General features: G+C 46.7%; 1 protein-coding gene and 1 long non-coding RNA gene across 2 annotated transcripts in view; both read left to right on the forward strand.

Moving 5' to 3' along the window:
* Window positions 1–15,302, forward strand: part of LOC142568259 (putative cytochrome P450 12a5, mitochondrial) — a 240,628-nt gene that overhangs the window by 73,467 nt on the left and 151,859 nt on the right. Inside the window, exon 3 of the mRNA XM_075678244.1 lies at window positions 1,961–2,151. Coding sequence (XP_075534359.1) covers window positions 1,961–2,151 — 191 coding nt within the window. The remainder of the gene's footprint in view (window positions 1–1,960; window positions 2,152–15,302) is intronic.
* Window positions 4,361–6,924, forward strand: LOC142568325 (uncharacterized). Its single transcript, XR_012825418.1, has 3 exons — window positions 4,361–4,538; window positions 5,491–5,907; window positions 6,656–6,924. It is a non-coding gene; the product is annotated as an uncharacterized LOC142568325 (long non-coding RNA).

Here is a 15,302-nt window from a genome sequence, read left to right on the forward strand (position 1 = left end):
AAATGTTAATGGAGCATACCTTCGTAACTTCCGATTCGCTGATCATATTGTCTTGCTTAGTAACTCAGGGGACCGACTGCAATGCATGCTCACTGACCTGCAGAGGCAAAGCCGTAGGGTGGGTCTAAAAATTAATCTACAGAAAACTAAAGTAATATTTAACAGTCTCGGAAGAGAACAGCAGTTTACGATAGGTAGTGAGGCATTGGAAGTGGTAAGGGAATACATCTACTCTGGACAGGTAGTGACTGCGGATCCGGATCATGAGACTGAAATAATAAGAATAAGAATGGGCTGGGGTGCGTTTGGCAGGCATTCTCAGATCATGAACAGCAGGTTGCCATTATCCCTCAAGAGAAAAGTTTATAACAGCTGTGTCTTACCAGTACTCACGTACGGGGCGGAATCCTGGAGGCTTACGAAGAGGGTTCTACTTAAATTGAGGACGACGCAACGAGCTATGGAAAGAAGAATGATAGGTGTAACATTAAGGGATAAGAAAAGAGCAGATTGGGTAAGGAAGCAAACGCGAGTTAATGGTATCTTCGTTGAAATCAAGAAAAAGAAATGGGGGGGGGGGGGGCATAGGCATGACACGTAATGAGGAGGGAAGATAACCGATGGTGATTGAGAGTTACGGAATGGATTCCAAGGGAAGGGAAGCGTAGCAGAAGGCGGCAGAAAGTTAGGTTGGCGGATGAGATTAAGAAGTTTGCAGGGACAACATGGCCACAATTAGTACATGACCGGGGTAGTTGGAGATGTATGGGAGAGGCCTTTGCGCTGCAGTGGGCTTAACCAGGCTGATGATGATGACGATGATGATGATGATGATGATGATGATGATGATGATCACTATTTTCATTTTCACGGCGCTGGTCCGAGATGGTCCTGTCCTTTCATATCGCCTGCGCTCTCCCCATTCCTTTATGAATTCGTGAACAGTAGCAGTCAAGGTTGTCTGGGAAATTGATTACCTCAAGTCACCACCGTTTATCAAAAAGTGCAAGTGTTTTGATTGTAAAACAATGCTGAAAAAAGACGAGACGTCCTTCCTTAAAACCGGTTTCACCATGCTACTTTGCCGACCCACTCAACTTGCCAGTAGAAAGAAGCTTTTAAAATGAAGTTATGTATATTCTGTAAACATAAGTTCCTCAGACAATATGTGATAAGCTAATGCTATACAAAGAAATGTCGGAATTGCTGTGTAAATACTTAATAACTAGACGTGAGACACTGTCTGGAAAAAATATGTGAGAAATTATTTCTTATTATTCTATTAGATTTGAAAAAGTTGTTCTACTCGTGTCATATATGATAAGCTATGTGCTAAGCGCTCAAAGACTACCTTAATCAATTAGTGCAGTATAGCCAATATCCTGTAATTGTTAGCTTACTTATCCATATCGTTTTTCTCATTTGTCTTACGCTATTACTTCCTAAATTCAATATTACTTACAAATAGTTCTTATACTCTCATTTCATAAAAGTGCAATAATATCTACTGGGCCCAATTCACAAAGCTTTTCATTCGGAAGCGCTTTTTGCCGATAGTCGTCCGCCTTCGTTAATGTTTTGTCAAGCGCCACGACTCCGTCAAAGCTTATCTAATGATCAGTTTCAGCGTAAGATGTTTTTGTGAGTCTCGGAAATTATCGTTTTAGCTAAATTCTTTAGCGTTGTAGGCGTTGGCCAATTGTTATCATATTATTGCTACAATAACTTTATTTATGTGTGCTATTTCATTACGCTATTCATGAAAAAAATATCATTCAACGCGCAACAAACATCATTCGTGTTAAAATGTGGCAGCAGTACTACCATCTTTCATCAGTCATAGCAGCGACAAGGCGAGCGTGACATTAGCAGTATGAACGTAAGTACTTTTGAGAGGAACTCCTTGCTGTGTTCCTGCAAAAGCTGCAGCGTATAAACGGACAACATTTCCTATACGCAGTCAAAACGAGCAGTGGCAACAGATTCGTGCCATGGCGCAGCCTTCCACGCTTCGTCCTCGGGCAGTGGATTCTTATGCTGAAGGAATAACAGAGGCTGCCCGGAGCGTTGTGGAGTACGTCGCCAGGCAGCGAGACAAGGACGGATACGTGGCAAATTGCGAAGTCGTCATGAACAAGTGGGCACTGGAGTGTGAGTAGACTATACATACACCGCGCATAGGCCGTTCAGGATGATTTACAGGTTGGGCTTTTAAAAAGCATCTTGGCCCAGAAATCATGTATGATGAATGCGCAGTTAATGCGACCAACGTTCTCCTGAGACAAAAATAAATGTATTGTAGACTGAATGAATGTTTATTGTTCTGTATACATTTTGTATACTTCGTTTTGAGAGCAGCGTATGCAAAGCGGAAATGCACTTCGCCCTATCACAATTTTATCTGTCCTTTGTCCTTTTGTTTGACGTGAATTACTCATTATATGCGCTCAAATGTTTCTTAATTCAGCATACCGGCAGTAGAGAGACCGGTGTACGGAATATTTATCAAAAATTTATTCAAACTTAGATCGCAGTACGTAGTTTTGCTGAACGCTGACGCTCTTGTCAGTTCTGGGTGCTTCGTGGAAATGCCTGGACATGGGAAAAAAACTGGCCTGACAATATGAAACATGCTATTCGCATGGTTAATTGAGGCATACAACTCCCGTCTCCCTAGTGCTTAGGCTCGCTGCGTTCTCAGAAATATTACTTGGTCAGTTACCTCCCCCCGCCCCTCCTTTCCCTCCTTCTCATTAGCTCTAGTATAATCACTGTCCAAAGCTGTAGAAAGGATGAAGACACCACTGAGAGCCGTCAAGATCGCCTGATTTGTGCGAATCTCAGCGCGGTAGTGAGATGGCAGTGTGACTGGACATTCTGAATAGCCACCCGGTAGCGCATTTACATTCGCTCGCCTGTGCAGCCGGTCGACTGCAGCGCCGCCCCCGCGGCACCAACGGGAACTATATATCTAGGTAACTTTTCGCCCTAGGGGAGCGTAGGTCCCTAGGTGTCGTGTAAAAAACGCACCTAGCTTCTGAAACGCCCTAGTCCCCATGCGCTCGCTCGCGCGGGGCCCATAGAAATATACCATAGCGCAGATAGTATGGGGTAGTATCAGCATGTATCAGTGGTAGTATTGTTTGTGCCAACTCGCCGGAGTAGCAGAGTAGGCGGTTCATTGTGCGTGCACGCAAGCAGCACGACCACGAACGAAGCGATATAAGGTGGAACGGCGCGTTTTACGGCAATTGAAGTTGTGTGTGTGTGACGCGCTTGGTGTGTGCAAAGAGCAATTTAGTTGCGCGTGTGACGAATGTGTATGCGCAAATAGCACGACCACGAACGAAGATTGAACATCGCGTTTTGGCGTGCGCAAACAGCAATCGAGTTGCGTGTGTGACGCGTTCGTTCGCGCAAACAGCACGACCACGAACGAAGCGATGCAACGTGGAACAGCGCGTTTTGCGCAATCTAGTTGTGTGTGTGTGTGTGCGTGGCGCGTTTGTGGTGTGCAAAGACCACGACGACGATCGTCTTCTAACTGCGCCAGAGCAAACCGATTGTTGGATTCTACATAGGTATTGAACGGGCGTTAAACCTAGAGAAACACGGGATTGCGACGCGACTAGCCGCGATGTATAGCACTGTACATGTACGTACGTAAGTTTACAGCACAGACTTAATTCGGAGTGAAGGGACACGCCACGAGTGATTTGTATGTGGAGGTTAACTCATACGTGCATTAATTAGCGGCGGTATAGGAAAAAAAAAAGGGGGGGGGCGGGAGCGGAGGGAAGCGGGATTGCTGAGACAGGTGCTCGAAGGCGTTTCCACGCATGTTTTGTCGGTGTACTCGATGAACTAAATGCCGCTTTAAAGAAATTGTGACGAAATGTTGGCATGTGCGTAGTGGCACAGTTTAAAATGTGTCTGAGAGTAAATCCGAAAAGAACCGAAGCATACCATGTGTAAAAAATGTGTGAAAACTACAGCTGCAAGCTTATCTTATGCAGCATTGACCGATGTCGAGATATTGTTCTCATGAACGTAGCATCCATCGCCTTTGCACGCATGTGCTGGCTTCGGCGCACTATCATCAAGGCATTGATCAAGGTTAATAAAACTGTACCCGCAAAGAGTGCGTCGCCCTGGTTTCGGTTTCGGTTCTCAACAGTTTGTAAATTGTGCTTTTTGTTGGCGATTCTCTAGACAAGGGATGAAAACGAAAACTGGCAATTAAAATAAGCGACACGTAGAATATTTTAAACGGAAAACTGTTTCAACATTTCATTATGTAACTCTAATTCTAAGGCTCTAAGCGCCACCTATTTCCGGTAGTCAAAATGTGTCATGGCGGCTTCCTGTCAATTGGATGTGAGCGTAGCATGGGAGCTTCAATGGTACATCTCAGCTTTTTTGGTTATCCCCAGCTGTTCCTTATATTTCCTCGTAATAACTCTTTCTTGTACCCAATAGAATACCGAATATGAATCGTATAGAAGCTCAGAGGCTGCACCTGTCATTCACATAGACAGGTAAGGTAGCTGTTCGCGACCACTTTCAACTCATCTGGGACGTACATAATTTTTTTGTTATTTATGCATGCTTAGGCATCATTTTTCACGCCGCCTGAAGTTCTCGCTAAAAGTACGCTTTAAATGCACTGCACGCCTTAAATTGACACCCATCTGTAACGTGTTTGAGCCGTTATTTATAGCCCATATTTTGCGGACTACGATTTTAACCTCATGCGCACTACCGCCCGTTTGTTCTGTTGCGCTCGCGATATCAATGTTTTTAGATCCAGAAGGCTGCTTCCGCATGAAAAAAGAGACTCGCCGTGTTAGATTGTACACATGGAAAGCGAACGCTGTGACACATTCTTTAAATTGGCCGACTTTGCAAGCGGTGGCATCATTGCCGTCGTCGAAGTGTATATACAAGCACACTATAATAGAGACATACGTATTTACAGTGCCAAATGAACAATTTGGTGTTTCGTCCCTTGGCGCTCTCCTGCTCGGCCTGACAGGCAGGTGTCACGCAGTGCGTTGCACTGAAAGCGCATGAGCATACCGCGAAATCTACGCGAGCGTTTTTATAGACAAATGCTCGAAGATTTCTATCACCAGCTGCCACTTGAAAGTGCGTTTAGCTAGCAGGCCAGCAGTGTAGTGTCTGCGCTTTCAAGCATACACTTGATCATACGAAGATAATGAGACAAAGTGTAAACACATGAATGACAGATTCACTATTTCTTGACACTCGTAAATCCTCAAACCTGCCAATTGTTCGTTAGTGCGTGAAAAAGTGGAATTTTGTGATGTTTAAAAGCAGACATTGGTTCATCCAAACGTGGCTTTGCCTAGGCCGTCGCATTGTATGAATGAATTATCAAATGCATGGGCATTGGAGCAATGAGGTGATGTAGCTGAAAAATGCACCTTTGTTCTCTTTTCACTTTGCCTCATGGTATTCTGTCTCAAGTTTAGCCATTGTCAAAGCAGCAATTTCGACTGGCACAGCAACACTCATCTGAATTGCATCTGTCAATGTCGTAAGTTGTCATTGCTCCTTTCAGCACATATGTTACATGGTCTTTGACATCTTCAGTACGACCTAAATGTGTTTCACAGCTGTGATTGCCGCAGTGCATATAGAAGCAACGAAGTGATCCCAAATACTTTTGCAGAATAACTGAAATGTGGGCAAGTTCATTCGGATTCATGATTATGGCAGATTTGAACCCAACACTGTGTAACACTACTACACAGACTGGCGTTTCGGGTAGTTGAGACAAGAGTCTTATTAAAACCTCGTTGAGATTTGACAAACTGTTAGCTAGGTGGGATAAAGTAATTGTGATTCAGAATGGTAGCCTCAACATTGAGCACAAGGCAAGAGGTGAGTTTTTTATTGTGATCATTTTCTACAAGCATGCACATTAGCGTTACAGTAGTACAAGCATCTTTGTAGCACATCCTTCCCTGTATAAAAAGGGTCATGTTGCTTACTGCTTAGCTGGTGTTATGCATTGTCCACTTCTATGGTGTTGATGCCCAGGATCTCTACAAAACGGAACCTCTTCGGTACAGTCATGTGGCTGCTTGTGTTCGTCTCCCCTAGCCAGAGGCATGAAGGGGGGTTCACGGTCACTGACCAAGTCTGATGTATAACCCGACGTTTTGGAACTACACACGGGTTCCTTGTTCACTGAGTAGGACAGGAAATCGTCGTCACTTATGTAGCCAGCATGTGACGTAATGAACATGTGTAAATGGCAGGCATAGTCCCTGGTGTCCGGTTCATCGTAGCTGGCGTCAATTGAACGATTAGCAATTCTAGCAGCCGCCAGGATGACATGTTCTTTTCTTTGGCAACAACAGTGGCATTGTCCCAGTCAATCTTGTGACTATGTTCCTGCGCATGCTCGGCAAATAATAGTCGTGTGACTATTATTTCTTAGATCACGTTTTTTTTTTTTTTCGTTTCCATGCCTGACCAGCCGAACTTTCATCGAACCCTTGATTATGCAGCCAGAGGCAGTGGCACTCGTTGTGTCCTGTTTGAGATGAATGGTCTTTTTGTCCGTGTCTATCCACTATCACCTGGGCTTATCTCCTGGCTGCTGAAGTGTGCCTGCATTTTCCAGGTCAACTACTCGGACATTAATGTCTGGATACAAATTGGGTAGATCTTGTATGCCATGCCCAACATCAGAGTAAGTTTTCTGTTTCTGCTTGCACTTTTGCTCATGCACTTTCATTTTCCTCGGGTCCGGGAGTTGTGGAAAGAAGCTGTTTGCAGTAGCTGGAAGTGTAGTCCTAAGCCTTTGGCTCGTAAGCATTTGCACTAGCGAGGAGCTATTTTTCAGAAGGCTCAGTCTATAATCGTGTGTCTTGTAGGCATCACCTGACGTCTCAAGGGTGTTCTTGGATAAGTTTATGGTGGCTTCTGTGAGATCATTGCGCTGTTGGTAGCGTGGACTGCACGCCATTTGTTGGAGTTCTTATGAATTCTGCAAACAGCGAGCTGCGCCCTTTTGGAAGCTACAGTTTGTTGCGGTTCACGACCACTACACTATTGCACGCCTTGTGAAAACAAAGAGGCATTGAGTAGCAACCACAGGTCCTGTCAAACTAGCCAGTACTAGCTCAGGATACCGTTACTAGTATTTTGTGACGATGAGCCACCACACCCCTCCAATAGAAAATATGTCCATAGTGAACTTCTGTAACAGCTTTTCTCGGAATCCCAATTGCAGGAGTGTCACCCTTCTCTTAGCCCTGTGGTGCTAGCATGTACGACATGACTTGAAGACATTTGCTGTTTGTATGTATTTATGATGCAGCACTTTGTCATCTTGATAGGCATTTTTTGATTTCAAAGTGGCCTTCAAGTGAGAAGTGCTGGGTGGGTAAGCTCCTGTAGCTTCTTGGGCGCGATGGTTTTATTGCCAAAATATCAACATGTCTTGGACTACATTGTCCTTGTAAAGCCAGAATTCTTTCAGAGTTTGCAACACCTTGTCCAGCTCTTTCGAGTGAAAATGCAAAGTTGGCAGCAGCATTAATCTAGCACTTGTTCTTTCTTCAATTGTTGTAAAGAAGGTGGGGAGAGGCAGCATGCATAGCCTTCAATCTTGGTAGGCCCTTGTGGTGCCTGTTATTCTCCTTCACATGAGAACTTCACAGTGTATCAGCTGCGGGAAAGTCTTTGCCTAAGATGTACATTATGCCTCATAATGCATCAATCATGTGCTCATTTTATAGATTGGGAAACAGATTGTTGCCCCATTTATAGAATTTATCTCGAGCTTGCAAGAAAGAAAGCACTTCTTTCTATATCTGGGCATAGCCAGGCATTCTGTCTCTGCAAAATATCTTGAGGCGTATCTAGTAACATGTTGCCCATCGTCTTGCATTTGGCTGAGCACTGCAACTAGACCACAGCACAAAGCATCAGCTGTGATTAGCAGCTGGTCTCTCATTTTGAGGAGCACCAGCCAAGCACTGGATCTGAAGAAAGTATTTCTTTCCATTTTGAGAATTCTGGAACCTGTGTGGGTTCCAGACAAACCATGCTTTGAAAACAGCATGCTGGACAATGGGTGTAGTGTTTGCATGTTAGGAGCGAATAAACCTAGATAGGTGGTCATGCCCATTAGCAGCAGTATTTCTGGAGGATGGTCTTGGCATGTCTGTGACAGCTTTGAGCTTGTTTTCGTTCATGTGCCCCAAGTAGGATGTTATTGTGATGCCAAACTTACATTTCTCTTTGTGGATGGCAGCTCTTGCACAGTGGGTGCCCTCAAATGTACTGCAGAGTTCGTTGTGTTGCTGTTTAGTTTAGCACCAACTGATAACTTCGACCATATGACAAGCAACACATATAAATTCTGGGTGAATATCATTCATATACCATTGTGTTTGATCTGGGGCACGCCAGATACCAAATCGCATGAGCAGTTAATGCGAAACCAACGGAACGGTGCTGTAAAGGTGGTCAAGAACTTTCTGTAATTTTGAGGGATTTGCCAAAACCCTGAATTTGGGCATCAATTTTTCATACACCAAGCTGTGACTTGTAGTATCTGAAGGGTATGGTCTACTGCAGGAATTGGCTCATAGGGCTTGCTTGTTCAGTTTTTGTGTAATCCATAAAAGCGTGGAGTGCTCCTGATGGCTTCGTCACCATAAGCATGCACCAAGGAGTTGGCTCTGTCATAGCTGTCGTAAAACCAGTCTTAAACCTGGAGAAGTTTGGCTTTCGTCTTCTATAAAAGCAGCCATACAAAACAGTGAAATATTAGTGCACAGGACACAGGCTCCAGTTTCAACATTGTCATGCAAGCTGCGCAAAGTATTTGAGGATGCGGCTTTGAATCTCCACAACCATTAACATTCTCAATCTGTCTAAGCACTCAACTTCAGCTTCACAATCACCTCTGTGACCTATTTAGCAAATTTATTTGGAAATAGCAGCATTCCGCCTGATGCACGAGATGGAACTTTATGTTGTGCTAGTCGCCTTACACACTGACCACAGTAACTTGGAGATCACCACCTTCTCGAAATGTCACGAACCACATTGTTTTCAGGGTGAGACAAGCAATCGTGTCTAAATATCATCTGTGACAAAAAATAACTGATGCCTGTGGCAAGGTGCCATTCAAGTGGTTGAGTTCCTCCAGGAGGTAGGGGGTGATACGAGTGAGAACCCTCAAAAGCCAATTATGGCCTTAGCCAAGCAGCCCCAGGTGACATAGTAAAGCTTTTTGGGCACAATGTCATTAGGCACCACCCTATATAATTTATTTGCTTCCACAACATCTGCATGGCTCGCGATTGTCCGGTGGTAAATTTCTGAAGCCACATCAACCTCGATGTAGTATCCCTAGTTCCAAATACTTCAATCTGCATGCCACTATGTATGGTGGGGGTTACTGGGAAGGAGAATAACGAACAGCTACACATAGATAAAAACTCCCTAAAGGCTGTTATTCTGGAAGGACTGCCCAACATCAACACACGCTATATGATACAAGAATGTTGCTGCTATCAAAGATGAATTCAGTCAGTAATTGAGGATGAAGATAGTTTTACTCAATAGCCTTATAAAAAATGGTAAAAGAAAGCTAATAAATTTGTAACATGTTTTGAATCTTGTCTGAAAAAAAAATCATTAGTATGTCTTCAAATATCTCGCGCAGCCGGTAATCCTGTTCTACTTCTTCATGACCTTCAGGTACGCTAGAGAAGTCTTTCTCATCATTGGGCTAAAAAATGTAGTTGAGCAAAAGGAGTAGACCTAGATGGCTGACAGGATGGCTCTTCTTTAAGTGCTGTGCGTAGAAGAAAAAAACATGCAAACATCTTCAACACTGTAATGGGCACTAACTGTTAGGGATGAAACATGAAAAACCCTAAGGAAAACATTTAGGTTTGGTGGATATGTAGAAAATACACAGAGACTAAAGACAGTGAAGGACAACGAAAAATGTTTGTGTAAGCTTCTTCACCAATGCGTTTGTTGCCTGTAGACAACACCAGGCAGAACTCGGAAAGCGACCTTCACCCCAAGTCGACGTCAATTCTGCGTGCAATTTGTGCATATTGACACAAAGGTGTGGGGCTCCTGCACTGCAGAACAGCGCGCGCAAAGGTCGGCGTCACGAAAGATAATAAAGTGCGTAAGCTGCACGCTCTTGTTCTGCCCCACCATTAAAGAGAAGCATACATTTTGCAAGACTCTGTCTCCAATCTACGTTACATTTTTCGGCGGAGGTGTGGGGTACGTGCTACCACTCGCAGATCGAACGCCGTCTACAAGCCCAGTACGAAGTCCGGTCAAGCTGACTCCCGTGCAGGTACGGAAAGCTGTCGACTTCAAGGACTGCCACCTGAGCACGAGCCTCTACGCAATCAAGTCAGAAGGATGAATACATTGGTTCCACCTTCTTCATCGACCACCCCGACCGAGGTCGTCCTCAACCAGTCACGAATCCCCACGTCCTTCCATGGGGACACCTTTGAGGATGTAGAGGACTGGCTCGATCACTTTGAGCGTGTCGCAGAATTCAACGTCTGGACTACAGAGCGCAAACTACGCAACACCTACTTTGCCCTCGAGGACTATGCACGGACCTGGTTTGAGAACCGTGAGGCAGGGCCCTATCGACATGGGACGAATTCCGACGGCAGCTAATCAGCACATACGCCAGCTTCGATCGCAAGGAGCGAGCTGAATCTGCAATGCAGGCGAGAGTACAGAGGCCGAACGAAAGCGTCGCAATGTTTCTCAAAGGTATGTGCCGACTTTTCCGACACGCAGATCCGTCCATGCCAGAAGAAAAGAAGCTAAGGAATTTGATACGCAGTGTCGAGCAAGAGTTATTCGGTGCCCTAATACGCAACCCACCAAATATTGTTGCAGAGTTTCTCGCGGAAGCCGTATCGATGGAAAAGGCACTGCAGCAGCGAACAAGGCAGAACCGCGACGTGTCGACCCTATCGCGTGATTCTCTCGCTATATCTCTGGACAATATTAATCCCTTGTGGGAGCTCCTTAGGCTTATCGTTCGAGAGGAGCTTCAAAAGCTTCAGGTGGCTCCAGCATCGGTACAGCGACCTGCTCTGTCTGAGGTCGTCCGGGAGGAAATCAGGCAGGCAGTCCAAGTCCCAGAGTGAAGCGAGACACCACAGCACAAGGTACGGCAGCCACAACCTCGCATGTCGTATACAGAAGCTGCACGAAGTTCGTTGTCCCCGATTTTTCGCGATGTGAGTGACGTCCTGGACCTTCTTGGTGTGCGCGCCGTTGAACAAGACACTCGCCTCGTTGCACGCCATTCATGGCTGAAACACACCCACCCCACAAGAGCGACGTATGGCGCTCCGCAGACCGGAGGCCCTTGTGTTTTCATTGCGGTGAAGCCGATCACCTCTACAGGGCGTGTCCCTACCAATGAGCTGGGCTCCGTGAATTTTCACTGAATGCGCCGTGCCCGTGCAATGGTGAATGCGCCCTGGAGATTGACGCATACCTCGTTTGCTTTGCCCCACGATTCCGTGAACCCTGGTCACCGCCACCCGCCCGAAACAGGTCTTCCAGCCCCCTATTCAAGCTGAGAGCAACGAGATGTCGCTCACTCAGCCCAGCCTCCTGGGAAAACCGAGTCCAACGACCTGCGGAGGAAGAGGTCGCTGATGTTGCGAACGCTGAAGATCCTCCACTGCAAGGACCGCGATATGACGTAATTGAGACGCAAAGAAAGCAGTGTAGTTCCGTACCAGTTACCACAGATGACCACGAGGTCATGGCGTTAATCGAAACGGGTGCGGACACGTCTGTTATGAGCCAGAATCTCGCGCGTATACTGAACAAAGTTTCGACGCAATGGACCGAAACTCAGATTCGTACTGCAGGAGGTCATCTCATAACTCCAATGGGCCGGTGCACGGCACGAGTCAACATTCGGGGCTTCACGTACATCGGCGACTTCGTCAATCTTCCTGAATGTTCAAAGGACCTTATACTCGGCATGGATTTCCTTCAGGCGAACGGTCCATCATCGACCTGCAAGAGTCTAGAGTCAGCTTCACTACTACGCAAGCCATAGCGAACAGTAATCACAACGACCGTGACATCGCGCTTCGCGTAACTGACGATCACATCACGTTGCGACCCAAGAGCAGCATGCTTACCCTTGTCCAATGCGACATGGAGGACGCCGCCGAAGGAATTGCTGAGGCAAACATGCCCCTGCTTCTTGAGCGCCACATTTGTATAGCCAGAGGGCTTCTTCAGGTGCAAAACAAATGTTCAGTCGTTTTGCTAACAAACTTTAGCAACGATTATCGGCATGTACCGCGAGGAACAACATGGCCGAACTGAGCTCATTTCTTCACGAAATCACTAACGTTACTGACATTGCCACATTGGAAACCGCATCGTCTCAGCAGTCTGGGTTCCCCAGCCTAAAAGAACGGATTCACGTTAACGCCGCTCTGCCAGACCATCAGAAAGACCGTCTACTGAGTCTCGCGAATGAATTTGTGGACTGTTTTTCAACGTCATCCAAAGTGCGGCGCAAGTGTATCACAAAACACCGCATTATTACAGATGAGTCTGCATGTCCTGGCCGTCAGCATCCTTACAGAGATGCTCCAAGACGACGTGATCCAGCCATCCACCAGCCCGTGGGCCTCCCCTGTAGTGTTAGAAAGAAAGACAACACACTATGCTTCTGTGAAGATTACAGAAAGTTGAACCGTGTCACCAAGCGTGGTGTTTATTCATTGCCACGCATCGACGACGCATCGGATCGTCTACAACATGCCAAGTTTCTTTCTTTGTTGGATCTTAAATCAGGATATTGGCTAATCGAAGTTGATGAACAGGATCGTGAAAAAACAGCATTTGTGACACCTGATAGGCTGTATGAGTTCAAAATTCTCCCCTTCGGTCTCTGTTCCGCACCTGCCACCTTTCAGCGGACGATGGATACCGTGCTTGCTGAACTCAAATGGCAAACCTGCGTCGTATACTTAAACAATGTCGTTGTGTTCTCGAGCACGTTTGGCGAACATCTCGCATGACTCGAGGGTGTCCTGCGATCCATACTGCCAGCCTCACCATCAAGCCTGAAAAACGCTACTTCGGGTTCCAAGAGCTCAAATTTTTTGGCCATGTCGTTGGTCCTCAAGGCGTCCGACCAGACCCCGACAAGTTAGCTGCCGTCGCTGAGTTTTCACCACTCACAGACAAGAAGGCTGTCCAACGCTTCCTTAGTTTGTGCGCATATTATGGGCGCTTCGTCAAGGGCTTCTCGAGAATTGCTGAGCCTCTTAACAGGGCTTACATGCGATGATGTGCCTTTCATTTGGGTGGACGAGCAGCAGCAATCGTTCAATGAAATGCGCAAGCGTTTGCAAGAGGCCCCGATACTTGCTCATTTCAACGAAGACGCTGACACTGAAATCCATACTGATGCCAGCAATGAGAGTCTCGGTGCTTGTGCAGTGGCAAGCTGGTGCGGAACGACCCGTTGCTTATGCAAGCCACAGTCTCACCAAGTCTGAGAAAAACTACTCAACCACTGAAAAAGAATGCTTAACGGTTGTGTGGGCAATTGGTAAATTCCGACCCTACTTGTACGGTAGACCCTTTAACGCTGTGAGCGATCAACTACGTCCTGTGCTGGCTTGCCAACCTCAAGGATCCTTCAGGCAAACTAGCCCATTGGAGCCCTCACTTACAAGAGTATGATATTACAGTTGTCTACCGATCTGGCAGGAAGCACAGTGACGCCGACTGTTTGTCACGTGCACCACTCCCTACGACTTCATTGGACCCTGACCATGACTTGCCATTTGTCGCCGTTATCGACGCCATAAAGATGGTTGAGCACCAGCACGCTGACGCTGAGCTGCTGCCGTGGATCAAACACCTCCAAGGAGTTGAAGGTGTTTTACCCTGCTTGCTCATGTGCGGCTTATCATCATACTACTTGCACAACAACGTCCTTTACAGGAAAAACTGCGGAAGCGGCCCCAATACATACCTCCTTGTCGTGCCGTCGGCGCTACGCCATTTTGCGAGCCTGCCATCATGAGCCATGCGCGGGACACCTGGGATTCGCCAAGACTTTAGGCAAGGATACGACAGAAATATTACTGGCCCCGGCCATATTCTTCTGTGCAACGGTACATGAAGACCTGCCATGATTGTCAGTGCCGCAAGAAAGCACCAGTTAAACCAACTGGCTTTCTCCATCCTGTGGACCTTCCTCAAGCACCGTTCCAACAAATAGGAATGGATCTACTTGGGCCATTCCCAGTGGCCTCTTCGCGCATCAGATGGATAGTCGTCGCTACCGACTACTTAACCCGGTACGCCGAAACCGAAGCTATTTCGTAAGTAAATTTATATGAAGTGGCCAAGTTCTTTGTACGCCGCATCGTCCTATGACATGGTGCACCGTCTGTTCTCATCACTGACCGCGTTACGGCATTTACAGCGGAACTTATGCAGGATGTTCTCCAGCTGACGCATAGCTCTCACCGCAAGAACACTGCATATCACCCTCAAACCAATGGATTAATGGAACGTCTGAACAGAACACTGGCTGATATGCTCTCCACGTATGTCGACGTAGAGCACAAGACGTGGGATGCGATCTTACCCTATGTGACTTTCGGGTATAACGCTGCTGTACAGGAGACTACATAGCTTACGCTGTTCGAACTTGCGTAGGCGCCACGTCAGGTCAACACTTGACGCCATGCTACCTATGGCTGATAATAGCCCGACCAGCGAACACGTAGAAGAGTTCGTACAAAGAGCCGAAGAGGCACGCCAGCTTGCTCGGCATCGTATCCGGAGCCAACAGCATACCGCCACCCTTCGATACAACCAGGGTCGTTGCGACATCCATTACAATACCGGCGGCTGCGTGTGGGTCTGGACGCCCGTCCGCCACCATGGACTCTCAGAAAAGTTGATCCGCTAGTATTTTGGTCCCTACAAGGTTACACGCCGCCTCAGTGACGTGACCTACGAAGTGGTCCCCTGCAGTTCTGAGCCCAGTTCACTACGTCGTCGTCCTCCCGCTGAAGTTGTTCGTGTAGTGCGCATGAAACCCTACTATACGCATACCTGAATGCTGAGATGCACCTGAGGAGCTCCATTTCTTATGTAGCTGAAAGAGCTTTTTGAACCGAGACGGTCGCTCTTCTCATGGGAGGCAATTGACACAAAGATGTGGGGCTCCCACACCGCAGGACGGCGCACGCAAA

The sequence above is a fragment of the Dermacentor variabilis genome, unplaced genomic scaffold (genome assembly GCF_050947875.1).
Source record: "Dermacentor variabilis isolate Ectoservices unplaced genomic scaffold, ASM5094787v1 scaffold_18, whole genome shotgun sequence".
Taxonomy (NCBI): Eukaryota; Metazoa; Arthropoda; class Arachnida; order Ixodida; family Ixodidae; genus Dermacentor; species Dermacentor variabilis.